The sequence below is a fragment of the Aspergillus pseudotamarii genome (genome assembly GCF_009193445.1).
Source record: "Aspergillus pseudotamarii strain CBS 117625 unplaced genomic scaffold BDV38scaffold_1, whole genome shotgun sequence".
NCBI lineage: Eukaryota > Fungi > Ascomycota > Eurotiomycetes > Eurotiales > Aspergillaceae > Aspergillus > Aspergillus pseudotamarii.
Genome location: NW_022475015.1, coordinates 638,979 through 657,998, shown reverse-complemented (window position 1 = coordinate 657,998; position 19,020 = coordinate 638,979). Strand labels below are relative to the sequence as shown.

General features: G+C 46.4%; 7 protein-coding genes and 1 non-coding gene across 8 annotated transcripts; 2 read left to right on the top strand and 6 right to left on the bottom strand.

Moving 5' to 3' along the window:
• Positions 1 to 199: 199 nt before the first annotated feature.
• Positions 200 to 2,194, top strand: BDV38DRAFT_289611 (alpha/beta hydrolase; the record flags this gene model as incomplete). The annotated part of the gene is made up of 6 exons (XM_032061286.1): positions 200 to 513; positions 574 to 615; positions 670 to 929; positions 988 to 1,099; positions 1,210 to 1,891; positions 1,952 to 2,194. The coding sequence occupies 6 exons, from the start codon at positions 200 to 202 to the stop codon at positions 2,192 to 2,194; spliced, it is 1,653 nt and encodes a 550-aa protein (XP_031919795.1).
• Positions 2,195 to 3,735: 1,541 nt separating this feature from the next.
• On the top strand, positions 3,736 to 5,346 carry BDV38DRAFT_276812 (uncharacterized protein; the record flags this gene model as incomplete). Its single annotated transcript, XM_032058329.1, has 1 exon — positions 3,736 to 5,346. The coding sequence occupies one exon, from the start codon at positions 3,736 to 3,738 to the stop codon at positions 5,344 to 5,346; it is 1,611 nt and encodes a 536-aa protein (XP_031919794.1).
• Positions 5,347 to 6,468: 1,122 nt separating this feature from the next.
• On the bottom strand, positions 6,469 to 7,901 carry BDV38DRAFT_2176 (putative histidine acid phosphatase). Its single transcript, XM_032052733.1, has 2 exons — positions 7,275 to 7,901; positions 6,469 to 7,209 (listed from the first exon to the last, which is right to left on the bottom strand). The coding sequence occupies exons 1-2, from the start codon at positions 7,881 to 7,883 to the stop codon at positions 6,493 to 6,495; spliced, it is 1,326 nt and encodes a 441-aa protein (XP_031919793.1). The 5' UTR covers positions 7,884 to 7,901; the 3' UTR covers positions 6,469 to 6,492.
• A 1,376-nt stretch (positions 7,902 to 9,277) lies between these two features.
• Positions 9,278 to 11,208, bottom strand: BDV38DRAFT_231989 (BTB/POZ domain-containing protein). The gene is made up of 2 exons (XM_032052991.1): positions 10,454 to 11,208; positions 9,278 to 10,400 (listed from the first exon to the last, which is right to left on the bottom strand). The coding sequence occupies exons 1-2, from the start codon at positions 10,640 to 10,642 to the stop codon at positions 9,726 to 9,728; spliced, it is 864 nt and encodes a 287-aa protein (XP_031919792.1). The 5' UTR covers positions 10,643 to 11,208; the 3' UTR covers positions 9,278 to 9,725.
• A 306-nt stretch (positions 11,209 to 11,514) lies between these two features.
• On the bottom strand, positions 11,515 to 12,943 carry BDV38DRAFT_231987 (putative choline kinase). The gene has a single exon (XM_032052990.1). It carries the CDS (start codon positions 12,863 to 12,865, stop codon positions 11,729 to 11,731), a length of 1,137 nt encoding a protein of 378 aa, XP_031919791.1. The 5' UTR covers positions 12,866 to 12,943; the 3' UTR covers positions 11,515 to 11,728.
• A 388-nt stretch (positions 12,944 to 13,331) lies between these two features.
• On the bottom strand, positions 13,332 to 14,623 carry BDV38DRAFT_231986 (alpha/beta fold hydrolase). Its single transcript, XM_032052989.1, has one exon. It carries the CDS (start codon positions 14,339 to 14,341, stop codon positions 13,385 to 13,387), a length of 957 nt encoding a protein of 318 aa, XP_031919790.1. The 5' UTR covers positions 14,342 to 14,623; the 3' UTR covers positions 13,332 to 13,384.
• Positions 14,624 to 16,269: 1,646 nt separating this feature from the next.
• Positions 16,270 to 16,341, bottom strand: BDV38DRAFT_t3. The gene has a single exon. It is a non-coding gene; the product is annotated as a tRNA-Arg (tRNA).
• A 390-nt stretch (positions 16,342 to 16,731) lies between these two features.
• On the bottom strand, positions 16,732 to 17,982 carry BDV38DRAFT_231985 (RTA1 like protein-domain-containing protein). Its single transcript, XM_032052988.1, has 3 exons — positions 17,577 to 17,982; positions 17,263 to 17,511; positions 16,732 to 17,192 (listed from the first exon to the last, which is right to left on the bottom strand). The coding sequence occupies exons 1-3, from the start codon at positions 17,764 to 17,766 to the stop codon at positions 16,762 to 16,764; spliced, it is 870 nt and encodes a 289-aa protein (XP_031919789.1). The 5' UTR covers positions 17,767 to 17,982; the 3' UTR covers positions 16,732 to 16,761.
• Positions 17,983 to 19,020: the final 1,038 nt, after the last annotated feature.

The following is a 19,020-nucleotide window of genomic DNA, read 5'->3' as shown; positions in this document are numbered from 1 at the left end:
TTGTCCAGTAACAACAACCTACCTCGCGGATTGATCCATTTTGAGAATCGGTACGGGCTGTGTGCCTCAATTGATTCTAGTATGCTGACTTGTGTACCCGAGTACCTATATAACACCCAGGTTGAGTACCTGTACCTGTCTCTACAATCACTCCACGGTTTCTCTCTATCGCTGTTGAGATACTACTAGTGACTTGAAAATGAAGCAGTCTTCATCGTTCACTGCCAGACTGCTATCCATAGTTTCGCTTGCCTCCCTCACGCAAGCGGAATTAGGCAAGATTCATTGGAAAGGACTCTGTGACCCAACAAATGCCACTGGGCCGATGATCTGTGGAACACTCGACGTGCCATTGGACTACACGGACTCTGAATCCAACAAGACTTTGACTCTCGATATTGCCAAGTGGCCGGCAACCAAGAAACCAGCCGCAGAACCTGTCTTTTTCAACTTTGGTGGTCCGGGTGTAAGTTCTTTTGAGGGCCTTGGATTATATGGGGAAGAATTCCAAACGTAAGCCGCCAGGTAACCCCTTTTTCCCCATTCAATTACTGACCTGAATCGATTATTTAGAATACTGGGAGGACATAATGATCTTATATCCTTCAACCCTCGGTTTGTGACCCCAGCTCCCGTGAGCCTATAAACCCTTCTAATCATCTCTCCCAGGGGCGTCGGAAACACCATGCCGTTTTCGTGCTATAGCAATGATTCATCCAGAGAGCTTGCATCGCTTCAGGCTCCACAGGATGGCAGAGCGTCTAACACAGCCCGGGCGGAAATATGGGCCCAGGGCACAAACTATGCACAAGCATGTTATGCTCAGAATGGCGAGAATGGAAGTTTCATTGGTACTAGCTTTGCCGCGAGGGATACGATCCAGGTTCTTGATGCTCTCAGGGGCAAGGATGCTTTGCTGAACTACTGGGGTAAGAGCCACGATTCGCGCATGAATTCACGGGACACTTCCTGACTTCCATGCTCTAGGAATCTCCTATGGGACTACGGTGGGTGCTGTGATGGCAGCCATGTTCCCCGAAAGAATGGGTTATCTGGCACTTGATGGTGTTGATAACCCAACTGAGTACATGAGCGGATTGTAAGTGATGCCTTCTCTTGATCTGAAGCAGGACGTTGAGCGATTACACCATTCTGTTAGCACCACCAAAAAAAGAAAAAAGCTGACATTTCCTGTCTCTTTCTACACAGTAACGCACAAGCCGTTGTGGATGTCGACGCGGTCTTGAAAGGCTTCTGCTCGGGCTGCTTTGACGCACCAGATCTTTGCCCTCTAGCGAAAATATACAGCAGTGCTGCCAACCTGGAAGCCGCAATTTATGTGATGCTTGACGAGCTCAAGTTCAATCCTATCCCAATTCCAAGTATCGGAGGGATCGTGACTTACAGCGACATCAAAGCCACCATCTATGAGGCGCTATATGCTCCCAGCTCCTGGCCCTTGACTTCAGAACTCATTTATAATGTACTGATCCGTAACGCAACCGTCCTGGGTAGTTCCGAGGTATACTCGACCATCAAATCATACGGGCTGTCTGCGTCTTTGACTTCATCTTCCAAGGAAGTAGGGACCGGTATCAGATGTTCCGACAGGGCACAATCGGCCAGCATGTCTGATGTGCTACCATACAGCAAGGCCAGGGCAGCCCTGAGCAGAATCGCGAGTGACGGTGCTAATGGCGACATGAGATGCGCACAATGGAATAAGAAGATGTACGCCAAGGAACGGTACACTGGCGACTTCGATATCAAGACACCCCATCCTGTGTTGGTGCTAAGCAACACCTACGACCCCTCTACTCCGCTTGCGGCGGCAAAGAACCTGAGCGCTACCATGGAGGGTAGTGTCTTGCTCGAGCAGAATGGCTACGGGGTAAGTGTTTCCTTCTCCCATTTTATTCAAGCACACAACTAATCCATCGACTGGTAACAGCATACTACCTTGTCCGTGCCCTCTCTTTGTACAGCCAAGGTGGTCCGGGCTTTCTTTTCCAATGGCACATTGCCTGCGGCAGGGACAATCTGTGAGGTCGACGTGCCTCTTTTCACGAACCTTACGTATTCGGATGTGTGGCCGAAGAATTTCAAGCGGGGCGTTGAGTCTGGGGATGATGCGAGACTTCTCAAGGCTTTGGTGTCGATCCCTAAGAAGATGTCTCAACGCAAGCTCTGGTGAGGAGGATCTTCACCGCCAGGACCATTTACCGTGGGTCGAAAACGTCGCTCAGTTGTGAGTGGTCGGCGCGGGAATAATGTACATTGACACATTGACATATAGAGATAATGAGCATTTACTTTACTGTAATAATGTTAGAATTTATTAACATACCTTCTTCACACTAAGACTTTGAAGGCTGCTGGCCGAAGACATTTTATTTCCTTCTTCTGCTATTCAATGTCAGGTAAAGCTGCTATTGGAAGGGGCTACGACATCGAAGCAAGGGATTTACCAAGGGTCAAGAAGGCACACCAATAGTATTGGTATGCCATATTTCAGTGGTATGTAAGAATATCTAATAAAAGGCAAGAGCCAGTCCCTATGATGGCGACAGCATGGGGATAAGCACAAATCCCAAAGATAAACTGAGAGGTTCAAAACCTCAAGCACTAATGTCATTCTTATTCCCACCCTTCATGAAGCTAAGGTAATGAAAGCCAAACCTTATGTCATTTCCCGTGGTGGGGCCTGCCAGTCAAGCCCAAGAAATGTTGGCTAAGCATGCAGGGGCAGATGCCATTCCATGAAGCTAGTATTCGGGAATCAGTTCCTTATATCCTTACAGATTGGAATGCTTAGTGAATCTCAGAAAACATTTGTCTGTACCCGGCAAGATTTCTCGTGTCAAAGCAATAATGTGGGTTTTAAGAATATTTCTACGCGTTTGCTATCTTGTCATTACCTTGATTGAGATTGTTTTACAATCCATTTCCCAGGAGTTATGAACAATCTTGATGTGCCATTACAGAGATACTTTGTTCACCCGCTTAGTATAATCTTCCCTGGTTAGACTTAATAACCCAGTGGAATGAGTGCAGTGTATACGCTCTTCCACCTGTGTCATACTAGAGACGTGCAATCGCGCAGGACTGGGACAGCGATAGTCTATGCCAGGTGGGGGTTGGACAGCCTTTAGATTCCAAATGCTTTGGGGCATTTGTTGACTGGACCCCGAGGAATGTGCTAAAATCAATTAAGGCTTCACCCTGGGTTGTCAGTGTGACATACTTTTTATGGATATGTCAAAACAAACTCTTATGGAAGCGGGGACGAAGGTTAGAGTCAAAATAAGTTTCAATAAAATTACTAGAAATTCAAAGAATGAGCTCAATTATGCACCACTCGCGTCGACGAACTTTCCAGTTTAATTTAATTCCCCTGTACAACCACCTCAAAGCACGGGCGATGGTAGTATTCACATTGGTCGAGCAAACCAGGAATTGTGAGTCGCGAAATCTCCTATGCGCTGATATTGGGTGCTGATTAAATTTTTTGAAGTCGCTGGTGACGCATTCCTCGTGTGGAATGCTCCTACTGTTCTGTTTACCATCGCGTTGGGTTTCATTGACAGCTGCATAGATCTGGCGTAAGCACTGTTCATCGTGTGATACAAATCGTTCAGCCTTTGTATCTACAACACCCATACAGAAGAACGATTCTGCTTCAATTGGTGTCCTACGATAGCTCTAGGGCAAAGGATTGATACACCGTCGGCCACTATGCAGTCCTACGACGCCTTCTCACCGTCAGAGCAGCCTAGTGACATTAGTGAGGCATGTATGGCTGGAATTGAGTGTGAGAGAAACCTTTTGGGGAACCAGAGATATCCCAAGGGGCTTGACAACGCAGGTGGTAATGCCAACCAACTTGGCCAATGGGGCCCCGGTCTAACACAAAGACAACCAAACGCTGGTCTCTATTCCCCAAATCAGAGTCCGCCATGGGATGGAGGAACGCAATCACCCACACTGGATGATGGGTTATATCACCCGGGCCGGAAGACCTTGTGGGGCCAAGAGACGAAAAAGTCGGCCACCGAGAATGGTCTCTCTTCTTCCGGAAGTCAAGGGACGAATGGATGGTATCAGGATGGTAGCGTATGGCAACCTGGAGCAGGCGTGGGCGCGCCGGCAGGGGCAGCATCGGGAGGGCAATGGTCGCAAGGTACGACGCCAGGTAATACCCTTCCGAATGCAGGACAGGCTTCCATCGAGGGAACACGTCCGCAACCCAGTACAACGACGAGCAGCCTGCAGGCAGCCCAAATGGCATCGAAAACACGACCTGCACAAACAGCTACGCCCAATGCAAGCCTTGGCTACGGGGGACAAGGTACTTCGGGAAATGGAAAGGGAGGACAGTCGGCACCAGGTAGTGGTGGCCTCTCTCAGGCAGGAGTAGCTGCCCCAGACGATGGGCTCTATCGCCCAGAGAACTCAAGCACGAATGGTCAAGGAGCACAACAATGGACTCCAGGTGGCGAACTCAATCACTCTGGTGAATGGGGTCCTGGCTCAACGACCAAACCTACATCAACATACTCTCGCCCTGAGAGCACTGCAACGCACTTGTCGCCACCGTTGTCAAGCTCTAGCATCACAAGTAGCCCGACAGCTACGAACAATTCCTCTGACTCTCCTACGACCAATACGCACGATGCTACGAAGATTGCAGTCCCTGTTAGTCTAGGGGCTGTTACGGCCGTAATGGCAGGCTTTATCCTGTGGTGGCTGTATAGAAGATACCGAGCCGCAAAGGCGGCAAAGAAGCGCAACAGCACATTGGAAGAAGGAGACTATACCAAAGATACAGGACCGTCGTTCTTCAAGAGGAGCTTCGCCACGTTGTGCGGATATAGCATGTTCAAGTTTGCCAGGAAACCGACCCGTGTCATCGCTCCTTCATTCCTAAGAATCCGCAAAAGGTCAGGCAATCAATGTGAAGACCACCTTGATGCGAACGATACCAGTTCACTAGACGAGACTAGTAGTCACGACATCGAGAAGCTACAACCCCCTGAATTTGCTACTTCCACGGAGATGGTCGCCCCAGACTACCACCGAGGCGGGGATTTATCGATGCCCTATACTACGCAGAAAGCTGAGACCTGCATCAGACCACGGACTGCCACGCCAACATCCCTACCTGGTGTGCCTGAGGAGCCAGAAGGATCTGAAGAATCCCGTCGCCCAATTACACCACTCGACTCGCAGGGTGCGGTATACTCGGTGGAATTGAGTTTCAAGCCAGTTAGAGCCAAGCAGATCGAGCTCAAACAGGGGCAAACTGCTATCATCTCGAAGGAGTATGGTGACGGTTGGGTAAGATAGATTCCATCTCTCTTCCTCGTCAGGTTTTTGAATGAAGAGTCATGTGCTAATGATTTATGCCACCTACAGGCACTTTGCTATTTACCTGAGAGCAAAGCCGAAGGCTTAGCGCCGCGAGCGTGCTTTTCAGCTTGGCCGGTTAAGAGGCCTGTCTCACGCTCTAGCTATCCGATGCTGCACTCACAATACAATGTCTCTCAATTTTCATTCTCAACTCAATCAACCAATCTGGGTTTGGACGGGGGCCAAACCTCCCCACGATGATGCGCAACACGGCAGATAGGCACGACTGCTTCAGCGATCTATGCTCGGCTATATCACCTAAGTCCATCCCTCTTCGACAGCCTTAACAGGATGGTGTATATGGATTAGATGGAGTCCTGAAGCTAGAAACGTCCGATGGAAGCCGGTGCCATGACTGCTATGTATATGTGGGTTGTTTCTCATTAGTCGATCCTCTAATCTTCTTCAAAATAATGGTAGCATGTCTGCTATTAGTAATGCTTTAGTTTTGCTTGGAACAAACTTAATAATACAAGGCGTTCAATAAGTTACTACCTAATAACTCATAGGCCTGGCTTTCGTGTATTATCTTGGTGCAACTAAGATACCCATTGGCAAGGTGTATAGTACTACAACGTATAGTAACCACAAGTATTAAGTCTATATATGTACTGGTGTCCTGTATGAAGTCGAGCTCTAAATGCCCTGACTGCTGGGTACTTTATATTCGTGTTATGTAGACAGCAGGGACAAATACCTGCAGTCCACTGCTGATTATCCTGTACTGGCCCGTGTTAGATATAGGTTACATCATTCATAGGTCCCTCCCCAAGTCGCTTGATAACCACTGAGAGCTTGTCCCATGCCTTGTTTCCTCATGAAGGTTATTGTAGTCTCTCAGACATAAAGAGCATCACCTCAGAAAGGACATTGACTACTGGCAAAGATATCTTAATGGATTCTAACACTATATTCTTCGATCAATGGATAATCGTTTGAGGGAATAGTATGAACCTGTATTCACAAAAGCAAGATTACTTTAATTGCATATGTTCCGAGAAGAAAAGAGCCAAATATATTAATCATTAGTCATTATATACCTCTTCCCATTTTCCATCACCCAGACCAGCTCACACTGCCTAATCAGTTATAGATAGTCACCACTTGACTCTCGTTCTTCGGCGCACCACAAGCTCCCACGAAGTCCCCAAATCTCTCCCCCAAACCCTTCACGAAATCCTTAAACTTCGACGCATTACAACTATCTCCCGGTCCACCGCGACAATCTTCTAATGGTTGGGGGCTCGAGTTCACCAGCACCCGGTAATAGTCACCCTCGTCATATCCATAGCTATCGCAGCTCATTTTCTCTATGGCAATATTCGTCAAAAAGGGCAGAATGTCACTGCTCTTCCACTGTCGTCCGTAATTGAGTTTGTCCGTCGGCATAGTCTTGTTGACATTATCTGCACCCGAGAAAGCACTGTTGTTGAAGAGACCCAGGGCTGTGATGACGGTTGGGGGGAGTTCGCGGTGCGTGAAGGAGACATAAACGTCCTGATTGGAGTTGGTAGAAAGGACATTAAAGCTAGCATTCACCCACGGAAACCCGATTCTTGGGGAGGCATGATTCCCGTACCCCACATTATGGAAGTACCTGATATCCTCGCCATATTCGAAGGAGAGCCAGTCATTTGAGGAAAAGAGAGTGGTGGCACAAAAAGGCGAGTCGCCCCGGATGACGGTTTCATAGCCGCAGAACTCGAACATGCTTACTATGTCGGAGGTGGTGAAGTTGAAGTTAGGGGCTTGCGCGTTGAGCCTTTCCTTGATGGGTGCGGTGTACTTCTCTACCCATTCCTAGTTTATTTGTGTTAGCTGCAGAAATGGAGAGGATGAATGAAGCAAGGGGGGTAGGTGGGTACCTGAGACTGATCACTGCCGTAGCTCCCACTATACGCAGGACAGCTTTTGTAAGGGGTCAGGGAGTCCACACCCGTATCCTTCTTCTCTTTTACTTCTACAAGATCCATTCCCGCGGTTTTGTTGAGTGTGTACCCCTCGATAAAACCGGCTGCTGTCTTGGTCGTTCTATCTGCAGAAGATGACCAGACTTTGTTCGGATGGGATAGACTGGCATAGCGGGTTCGGAAGTTGACGCCCAACTTCACCGCTTCCTTGTACCCGACCTTGGTGACCTTTTCAAGGTGCTCTTCATCAACGGGGGCGGTCCAATTCGTCAGAAACTTGAGGTCTGTCGTTTTCGACCAGTCCTGGGTGGTGTTGCCAAGCTTTTTCACGAAGGGCTCCAGGTAAGTTTCGTAGTCAAAGTCATTGGCATAGATGGCTGCGTGCCGGATCAGGTATGCCGCTTTTGTTACATTGCAGCCTTGTGGAGGTGCGGATTCTATTGGGGGGTCGTTAATAGTGCGGTAGGGAGCGATACCAGCGAGATGGTTGAGGGGATTGAAAGATTCGCTGGCGGTGGGAGCGACAAGGGCTCCGAAGAGTAGGGCAACGGGAAGGAGATGCATTCTGCCGGGGTTGCTGACCTGGGTTGGGCTCATGGTAAGTTGAACGTTTCGCGCTGCAATCTTCGGATTTATAGACAATTGAGTTACTTCCAGGTAGTTTGTCGTCAATTGGGACAGATGGGAGCTATACCCGTTCAGGTATCTACAGAGTGGAAAGCAAGTAAACAATCAACTTGGCTGTGGCTTTCTCGGTATTACCTCATTCGATGCATCATTCGCTCCACTTGGCGCGGGTCCAGCGCAGACTCAATAAAAGATGCAGACGAACAATCTAAGAATAAGACGGATGACGTCATACCGGCCAATCCGAACCTTTTCTTGCTTGCGTTTATGATCTTTTATCATAACTGAGACTGGGAGTTAATAAACCAGGGTTAGTCTGGTCACCTTATAGGGCTAACTCCCCTGTCGGACTCACCACTGATTGCCATCAGCAAACTGGTCTACATGTCGTATAACGTCATACTTCACTCCTATTACTGGTAAACAATATGATGTGATGTCCATTGTCACTGCCATTGGGTTGAGTCGCAGAAATACCTGGTCCTGGATTCTATAGATATTAAAAGTCATAATATTAAACCAGTTAACATACTCATTATGACAACCCAAGCCAAATCTGTTTAGATATCTGTAGCTCGCCGCAAGAGTAATAAACGACTGTTACCTAGTGCAGGGTGGCGTAGATCTCCATGGTACGCTGTATTCTTCACTGAAAATTCAGGTAAATGATGATGATACCCTCGTAGGCAGTCTGAAGTCAAAGTCAATACCGACCGAGGAGCTGGGGTATTGCTGGAGCACAGTAAACAAGAAGAGAGGGAGAATAATGCACTAGAATGAATGGTGAATGGTTACTGCACAAGGCCAGCAAAGCCAAGAGAGCCTTGGCAAGGTCTGAACATGCACTGCATACCTCGAGTAGATGAGCAGAATACGGTGTTGAACCAAGTCAATTTCAGCACAGGTAACTAAAATGTGACTTAGTACTCAACCAGATCGAGAGTTCAGGATACATTCGAGGTGGTTCTAAAAGTCGTTCACCCAATGTCACATCACTAAGTCCTAACTGACCCTGGACGGAATAGGCCTTCAATGTATGCTGTATCATACAACGTAGCCCGGTTGAGATAGATAAGGTATCCAAATTTGCACTAGAATCTAACCAACCAATTGAGGTGGCAGTATTTGGTGACTGAAAGTGTACGCAGGAGTGCGTCCGGAATTGAGGCTAGCTCCCTTATTAACTTCCCTTTTAAACAGTAGAAAACATATATTTTAAATAAATATTAAATTTATTATAAGTTACACTCTAGCTCTGAGTATATTTAGCATTTTACAATCTTAATCCCGCAGTACTTTACCACTTCTTAAACCCTGCATCTATCGGCACTATGGGCCCTAGCTAGATATTACTATTATTAGGGCACTGGGATCCTTAAGCTTAGATAAACAACCACCGCCACCACCACTCCTACTGCGAACTTCAGATACCGTCATTCTCTCGATGTATTTTCATCACTACTAGTACTATAGTATCCTATATTAGACATAAGCTTCGTACTTGATGAGTAATGTTAAACTATTATAGGACAGTGGATTTTTATAGAGTCCTAGTGGTTACTCAGTAAGTGAGTGACCTATATGTAGAACGCTGAGGTTTCGGTAAGAAATCGCTATTGCCTGGACTCGATTTACTGCACCGCACTAGACTCCAGTGATGACCTTAAAGCTGTCAACAGACCTGATAGTAGCATATATTCAAAGCGAGCTATATTCGGGCAAAGGAAATCATAATCAGCAGCCGCACTGTAACCAGAATACAATTTTTAGTCGGACACTTCAATTTCGTGTATTGCAAGCAGCACAGCGGAACCCTTCATAGAAATACTCCCTGCCTATTAACCTCACATTAAAATCCTTCAAACAATGCCGACAGCGACGAGCGGAGTTTATCTTTTGAACAAGTCCCCGAAAAATGTCATCTTCATTGGGGCGTCTCACTAGCTCGTTGCTAACCAATTTCCTAATAATCAGAGACCCAAGACATCCAAAAGAGTCCAAGATGTGAACTATCTCAGGGTCTTGGATCTGGTCGAAGATATGTCTCGATATAACGTCGGCAATGACTTCTCGAAGAATTGATTCATGGGACGGCACTGACGTCATAACCTTTTCGACGACTTCGTGAAACTTTGGAGAGCTGCAGTTCGCATTCGCCCATTGAGAGAACTTCGAGGTAGCCAGAGTCTTCAATGGAATAATTCCGTATTTATCAGCCGCGATAAATACTTCAATGTTATTGAAAGCGGCTTGATTCATTGGCTTTGGACTTTCTGCCTCGTTTTCTGGAATGATTGAATCCGACCCATTGTCAGGCATGGCAAGCTCCGAAGGGGGCTGATATTGAACTATGTGCCCGTCCTCACTATACTCCCTGAGATAGAGGAAGGATAGAACACGCTCCATGGTTGCTGGGGTCTCATCCTGAAGATGGATAGCTTTCTCCGTGGATTCCTAGAAAAGAATAAGTGCCTAGAAACGTTTGTTTTCGTTTCTTTCAATTATACCTTGAAGCCATCACAAATTGCGCTATGGAAATAGCTGGACTGAGTGCAAACAATAGCCTGGTGAACTGGGAAAGTAATCCCTTGACAGTGAATCTCCATGTCAGTGAATTGACCTCGTTGAAGTAAGTCTCGCATTACGTCCTTTAGTTCAGACATTGCTGACATGGATGGTGGCGGCTCCATTGACATTCGATCCCACACTAAAAGGGCAAGGTTTAGGGACAGATAGGTCAACTCAGTGTCTAACACTAGTATTGCCTGAGCAAATAATGAATATTAATTGGCCCGGAGGAAGTCCTGGGGTATAATATTGGGATAAGATCATCAGTGTGACAATGACACGCAGACTGTTGAGTGAAATAAATACAGTACTGCGGTCCAGTATTTGATGTTGTAAGATGCTGTTATATGGGTTTTCGACTGCTGTAACAATTGTACAACACTTCTCAACCAAGGAATTTGATGAATATAATCACCGCACCACGTAGTTTACTACTCAACAAATGGAAGCGTTGGGGAGTTCTGGATCCATGGATCAGCACATAGATTCGGCAGGAATGTTGTAATAGAAGTGAAAGAGATATTTAGTAAGTATAAACAGCAGTGTGAATCGTTGATCCTGTGGAGGGTGGCTGGCTGATACTATCGTGACTATGTCATGTCATGGACTCGGATTCGAAATAGAACCCGCATTGGTTCATTTTCGTAGGACATGTGGCGTGACTCCTCGTAATGTTAGACACCGCGTATAGCCGATCATCTGCCGGACACAATAGCCCCTCATGGTACGGTAATTATGCACAGATTACAGTGTAAGGGCCAGTGAGCCGTCGGTCAGCGTTAACTGGTAACATCAATCCCGCATGCAGTATCTCATTGGGTCATTTGGACACCATTGTTGTAATCATGAGGCTGACAAATATGGATGGAGTCCCATTGGGAGTGTTTATGAGGGTAGACTCAGTCCGGGGATTGCGGCTTGACTTATACTGTGGGGGACTTTCGGTTAGCGCGTGGAGGTGCGTATGTTTGCCAGGCCATCTGCCGTTTTCTATAGAATACCTGATTATGAAGCGATTAAGACCTATCTAAGACCTCTATCCATGAAAATACTTGGTGCTTTCAAAGTTTACTAAGGTTCTAGTTCTCTATAATCAACGTCTCAACACGGCCCGGGATCTGTCGAGTCAGGGATTCGATCCGCAATAAACAGAATATGTAAGAAATGGCATAAGTAACCAGAAAAATAGAAGATAGCCCATGCCCTCCATTTTCTCATGCATCTTCTAAATTCAGCTTGGCATACTGATCCACAAACTCCTCGAATAGCTTGTTCAGCCCAAATAGGTTCAATGGATCCTTGTCATCTTGTTCATCCATGAAGCAAAGCATATTATGGATGTCAAAAGTGATAGCCAACAAGTATCCGTATTCCGATTCCAGGAACACCTGATCCCCGGTATCTGAATCACCTGTTGCTTCGTTCCACTGTCTGGCATATTCGCCACAGAAGTGTCTCTTCTCCTCCTCTGTGTACTTCCTGCACGCTGCTATCCTGCTCTCCTCATCAAACCATTTGAACATCTTTTGCATGAAGTGCCCACCGATATCAAATGCTCGGTAGTTCTGCATGACAAACTCGAAGTCAATCAGGGTAACCTTGCTCTCCCCTTCCTTCGGATCAGTTTTCACCATGACGTTCATGAATTGGATGTCATGAATACACCAACCTGTCTTTCCTCCTATAGATTCCAGCTTGCCCGTCACATTTCTCAGCCGCCTCCCAAAGTCGTAGTCAACTAGTTGGTCGATAGTGACACCTCCTTCTTTCCCAAGCGCCTTCAACTTGTCCATCTTGTGGTACTTCCTGAGTCCAGTGATGACAGCTTCATAGTAGGATTCCACTGCCTTTTTCTCCAGTGACATGTTCAAGACATGAAACGCTGCCAGTGCTTTAGCAACATCCGCTCTGATGACCGAATCCTCAACGTCTTCCGGTTCCAGGTTACGTGCATCCAGGAACTCATCGATTCTTCCAAGTGTGCCATCCTGCGTCTTGAAAAATCCATAGACTTTGGCTCCTAGTCCGGTTCGACCGTACTCGTAGCAGAGAAGTGCTTCCTCATGCTTTGTTGGTGCCAGGGGCTCGAAGATTTCGAGGCTCCCCCCGGTGTCATTATGAAATTTGATGAACACCTTCAAGGGCTCAGTTAATGTGCCCGCAGCGGGCCTCGGTCGCTCTACAGGACAGTGAGCGTTGGCAAACGACGCATGGTATGACACGGTCAAGGTCTCTGGATCTACGGACGGCCATTCTTTCGTCAGAAAGGTGCCGATAATGTCCCTGACGTTCTTTTTAGTCGGTGCTTTGTCTTTAGGCAGTGTCACAGGGACGGGAGTTAAGGTGGCCATCTTGCTTTGATGCCCTCGGTCATAAGAAGAAAGCCAAAGAGGTGACTGGGATAAAATATGTGCTAGCAGTGCGACAACGTTTCAGGGGACTTCGCAATCATAAAATATTTATCACGGCGCAATCATGAGAATTATTGGTGTAGCGTGGAAAAATGGCATCGGGGTCCCGAAGTAGTTTAGCACCAAATTGTTCATTTTCGACCGAATGCCTTTGGCTCGGCTAGTCATGCAATGGTAGTATCTACTATTATATATCCATTATGTAGAGTATCAGATATACACCTATTCAGCTGTATTTTAACTAAATATACTACTCTTATCTTATTATTTCTTAGTTCATTTTAATAATGATTTCTATATATTATCTCTGTTTACTCCCTTAATCAGAACGTTTCTAAGTTACTTGGGACATAATTTGGAAGTCGCCTTTCTGGAGCACACTGCCCAGTATCTTACAATTATTCCCTGGATATGAATGATGCGTCTTAATATAAAGCGTCCACTATTTGGTTTCTCCATTTAAGAAGATGATTGAAAGTCATCTAAGACCCATTTCACCCCATCGACAACGATATCCGGCTGAGTTAACTGCACAAAGTGTCCACTCTGGCGGGCAAAAACAAGCTTGCTCGTCGTAGACAGCTTCAGAAATTCCTTCATAAGACCCTCACTCTTCTCATCAGCCGTCCTAATCAACTCTCTAACATGGCTTCTCTGCTCCTCAGTCCCATTCCCCTTCTCAACGCCCGCCTTATACAACCCACTCCAATCCCTACTCCGCATACCCCCAATGACATAAACCGGCTTATCTCCAACCAGTAGCTGCCTCTTACCCAGCTCCTTCTTCCGCAACGTCTCAAAACTTGGTAGGTAATGCTCACCATCCTCCTTCTCCCCAGTCAACATACACTTCTCTGAAAATTGGTCGCTGTTAAACGCATCCCACTCTTCCTGCGTCAACTTATGCTCAGTGTCAATGCCCCTACCAGTGTATGGGTGGACCCCCTCGGCAATGACCCCAAGAATTGGATCATTTACATTCAACACCTCGGGCATAGTCTCGTAGTTCGCGTCGACGAGCACCAGGCCAGCGATGTGTGGGCCATTGCCCGTAAGGGCGATGAATTCGTTGATAAGCACACCAGCCCAGGAATGTCCCACAATAATGAGAGGGTTTGGGATGGGGGCGTTTTTGATTAGAAGAGAAAGCTCCAGGGCGATATTCTCGGCTGTGGGCTCGAGCGGCGAGGGCTCGGAGTTGCGATAGCCGGAACGGTCATATGTGTAGCTTCGCATCGAGGGAGGAAGTAGCCGCACCACAGCTGCCCAGTTGAGGCTGGAGCTTGCTACGCCTGATACGAATAGGACGACAGGACCTTTGGAGCTGCTGGGTTCTGGGCCGTGGGCGTAGAGGGCGAGCGAATGGGTGCCAATGTTGACGAGGCTGGCATTTGAAGTGAGGATTGAGGACGACATTGTGGGGTGATAGTTTTCTAAATTCCCAAGACTTGTACAGTCTTAATGAGGCCCTGCACCAGTCAAACTAGTTGCAATCTTTTGAACTACCCTGGCACTGGTGTCTAGTGTGGTATGGTATGGCGGTATGATCAAGGGGTAGAGTAATGGAAAGGCAGGGAGCCAGTTTATATAGTGAGAAGGACATGACGGCGGGGTTGGGTTGAAATAGCGACAGCAAGCTACGGCAAGGTTACTTAGCGTTGCCGCTTAGCCCTTCTTAGTCGCAAATTTTGAGCCCGGCCTTGCATAGCCACATGGATCAACGCCAGGCAATATCTCGATATGCGTGGTTTCATGCAGGATTTGTGACGTGATATGAAGGCATCATTCCGCCAAGATCTCCTCTTCTATGGGATTGCCCATGGAAAGTCTTTGCCCATATTATAGTCATATGTGAAAATGTAATTAGTAAGTAGCGCTCACCTCGTAGAATAATGAGGGGTAGATACTTTGTCCCACTTTAGGGTCCAGGCTTATTTTACGTACTAAACGCTTTTAAGTATAGGGTCTATACGGGGGGTCCGTTAGGAATGGGCTGACCCTTCCTATTTAGCGTATTTAGTAAGCTAACTAGTTAGTTAAGATATAAGAGGATTGGTAAAAGTAGAAGCTCAGTGATTTCCGGGGATTCCATTCGGCCGATTCATAGATCATTTGGGAATAGATCATCCTGTTTTAATGAGATACTACTGGGCTAGGTGTTTACCTATTGATCCCGTGAATTTCCTATAGTTTAAGTAAGGATGAGCCGACCCGAGCCCTGTTTTCCATATCTCATGGTCTTATATACTTAGGACACGACAAAATAGGAGATTTGGCGCCAGGCGAGTGAGTCGCAAAACTCCCAGTTCGAGTGTCATAGCCAGGACCTACCCCAAACCAGCCCAACCCTCTTATGCTGAGTCACGGGTTTGTGACGATAGGTATCGCGAGAAAGGATACTTTGGATATTTCCGGGGCAGATAGAGTGTATTTGGGACCAGTGCGCCATTGTGGTTACGTAGCAGGGGGTCCTGAAGTAAACAGAATTCCATTACGTAGCCTACTATTTCTAACAATAAAGAATATATAACAGCAAGTGATAGACATCAGATTGACAGACAAGAGCCTCCCCTGTCCGCCTAGTCAGTAGGCCCCGTCACGTATTTCGAAATCCTTAAGATACTGTCAGGGGGTTCCTTCAGCATTCTTCCCATTCCACACTCAGTTGCCACATTGAACCTCCTTCTGGTAGCCTCATGCGCAGCTCTAATCCGACCTTTAGTCCCCACTTTGTCGTCAAAATGCACCAATCCCAAGATCTTATCCTATGCCAATCTCTTCAACGACTTAAAGTAGTTCAGACACTCCCAGTCCCTCAGTACGGGCGTATAAATCCAATTCATCAGGCACAGTCTGATTGTCTTCACGATGTCATTCGCGAACTCCACCAACAATCCCAAATCCTCGGGTTCAATAACATGCTTGCCTCCCAGATTACCGTAGCACAGATGGAGGCCAACGTGCACCCCTCCCAGGATCCCCGCACCGAGACGCTGAATCCGATCCAACACTCGATGCTTGACGGGCGCAAAGTGCGGCTTGAAGGGGAAACCATCCAGGAACCGACCGCGCTCATACTCGAACGAGATATGACGAATGCTATAAGAAGAAATTATATGACAGATCCGTGAATATGAGATTATCTTTTACATGATCACTGCCACAGAATCGTACGCAGTCATGAATATCCTTCGTGATTACAGTGAAGGTGGTTGATATACTTGGCATCGCTGGCCAATCAGATGATAGCCCGGCAGCGTCGGTAAAAAAGCTTGTCCTGAAGATCCACCACTTTTCATATTCGGAAAGATATGGATCTCTGGTGGCAAAAACACCAAAAATTCTGACCGACGCAGGGATCGAACCTGCAATCTCTTGATTCGTAGTCAAGCGCCTTGCCATTGGGCCAGCCGGCCAATTGTTGAATTCAAGCTGTAATAACCTTTCCTATAGACAAATAAATCTAGAATCAGCCCGTACTCTGGAGGAAAATGGATACAAACACACGAGAGTCAAGCCTTGATGCGTTTACGTTAAAGGATAAGAGAAACGTGGTTGAGTACAAAAGAAGATTTGATTGCTATGTACTTCGCTGATGGAATAAGTGCAGCCTGAATCATAGCAATTCATCTAACTCATCATCATGTCCATCTTAATTATATATCTGCAATATTTACTCTCGTTATCCTTCTCAGAATATCGAAGCCTCTCTTCTAATTGTTGTAGATCCTATGACCTTACACTAGTACTGCAAGAACTTTATATCGAGTCTTCACATACTGAACATATTTGTATTAATGAACGCTGTTTCGTCTGCAATCTATACAAGAACACCATCACGGTACAGTACTGAACGTATCTTTGAGTTCATACTCCGCCTCATTAGCCAAAAGCCGACCAATCTCACTCGGGTGACAGATATTGAAGATGACCATCGTGATAAATATCAGCACCGCATCAAAGATATATAGGAAAATTTCATGATGCAGCAGATACCCGTTATTCCCCTGTAGATACTCAATCAAGCGGAACACAGACCGGATCATGATCAGCATGCTCGATGCGTATAACACATTCATATGTTTCCTCCAGGGGATCTCAGCGGAGTGGCATCGCGGAATAGGATATTTCTTTAATTTTAAGTCGAATGAGCCTGCCGTGACGATGAAAAAGCCGAAGAAGAATATTTGGACGAAAAGGCCGATGACGATAATCTTCTCTCCTAGCTTCATGCTGTCAAGACTGCCGCCGCTTTGGATACCGCCGCCTATAGTTGAAGTAATAATTAGCTGTGTCCTTTCAGTTATTGAATGGTTTTGGGTCGACTCAATACTAACCAGAACCTTGCAGGAGGAAAGACAGGACATCCCCCGTCACGAAGACTTTGGTCAACCATTTCTTTCTCATGATTGCGTGGGACTCGGCTCGCAGAACCAGTATTATTCGTCCGAGGTACATGTATATAGAAGCGGCGAGCAGGGCTGGAGCGAGAAGAAGGAACAAAGTTTGGATGAGATATGGTCCCAGGGTCCAGTTTGGAGATTCCCGACTGGACAGGGCGCGCCCTATGTAGCCGAGTACCTCAACTACTTAAGTTAGCATTACCGATTCATGGAAGTGCTCTATTCCCTCCGAGACAAGTGTCACTAACATATGCCTCCAATCACAAAAGGGATGAAGAACCAAGTTCGGGTTCTGACCATCTGGTAAATATGAAAGAGCGTCGTTCCCGCGAAAAGAATGATAAAGATTACGGCACCGGCCATGCTCGGATCATAGTGATAGAAGGAGAATGATACTGCATCCCCCGTTGGGTCACTGTCTGCACGGCGTGTATTCATATTTATCTGCTGCTGCTGGGTATCCTTCAATGCAAAAAGAGTGTGTGAGATGGTCGTGGAAGAACAAGGTCGGCACAATTGACAATGGCGCGGTAAAATTGAATATCTAAGAGACACTCTAGATATTTAAGGAATGGAAAAAACTAGGCAGAAGAGAAATCATGGTGGAAAAGACTGTGGTATAGCCAGTAATCATAGGCCTGAAAGCTGAAGGCCTCCATACTTCTAATAGCCTTCCTTGGCAACAACTGACGTTCAGTAAAAGGGCTGTGTATGAACTATGTGGAGCTGTTTCAGATTATATTCTCCCAGATACGTTGTTGAAATTGCACCCGTAGAGGATATTCAGTTTCTGAAAGCTATTTCCTCGTCGGATTCGTTTTCGTTCTCGCGTTCGGGAAAGCTACGCGGTACTTTAAATTTTCGGAGACCCACAGGGGATTGATATTAATAGAGTATGGAGCGTTTAGCTGAGAAATTAGCACTATGATATTTATTTCTTCGTTTGCCTCGTTTTCGTCTCCCTCTCGTACTCTCTCCCCAGTAATCTTCAGTGAGGCCGGTAGAGTAGGAACCTTGGCTCCGGCTTCACCTAGACATGGGTTTTCTTTACTTAGATGTGTGTCGTTATTTACCCCATCTAGTCAAAGGGAATCATGAGGAACCATGTAGACTCACATTTCCTAAACATCTACATACATTCGAAGTTTTGGTTCATTGGAGAATTTCCCGATGCTTCTAGCCTGGTACCCGTATGATGTGCTTCTATATATTCAACGTGACTCGGAAAATATTACATTACTTATACAACTCTCCAAAGGAAGATTGCCTTCTCGACCTGAGAGAGAACCACCGGTAGCCATTGTACAGTCGGGTAAAGGGCTACCCTAACCTTAAAAGTATCCAAAGCCTATACATAGAGCAAAACATAGTGACATCTGTCAAGCGTACGCAATTGGCTCATATTCCAGGCCACAATCGACCTGCTTTAAGCTTTCTCGGCTTCCTCTAAGAGATCCCGAGGCTTGTGAACTATGAATTTTAACTAAGTTCCGATTCCGATTTGTCGCCGGGATCTTCTCGGGTACAGAGAGTTCCGCGATTGAGCAAGGGCCGATAAATGCTTAAAACAAGCATTAACAGGACTACACCAATGTTCTAGATCGGATCTATCGAATTTCTAAGTTAAAACTAATGTCTAGACCTTCGACGATCCACATTTAAAGCTTTCACATGGCCCAGAATATTGTCACC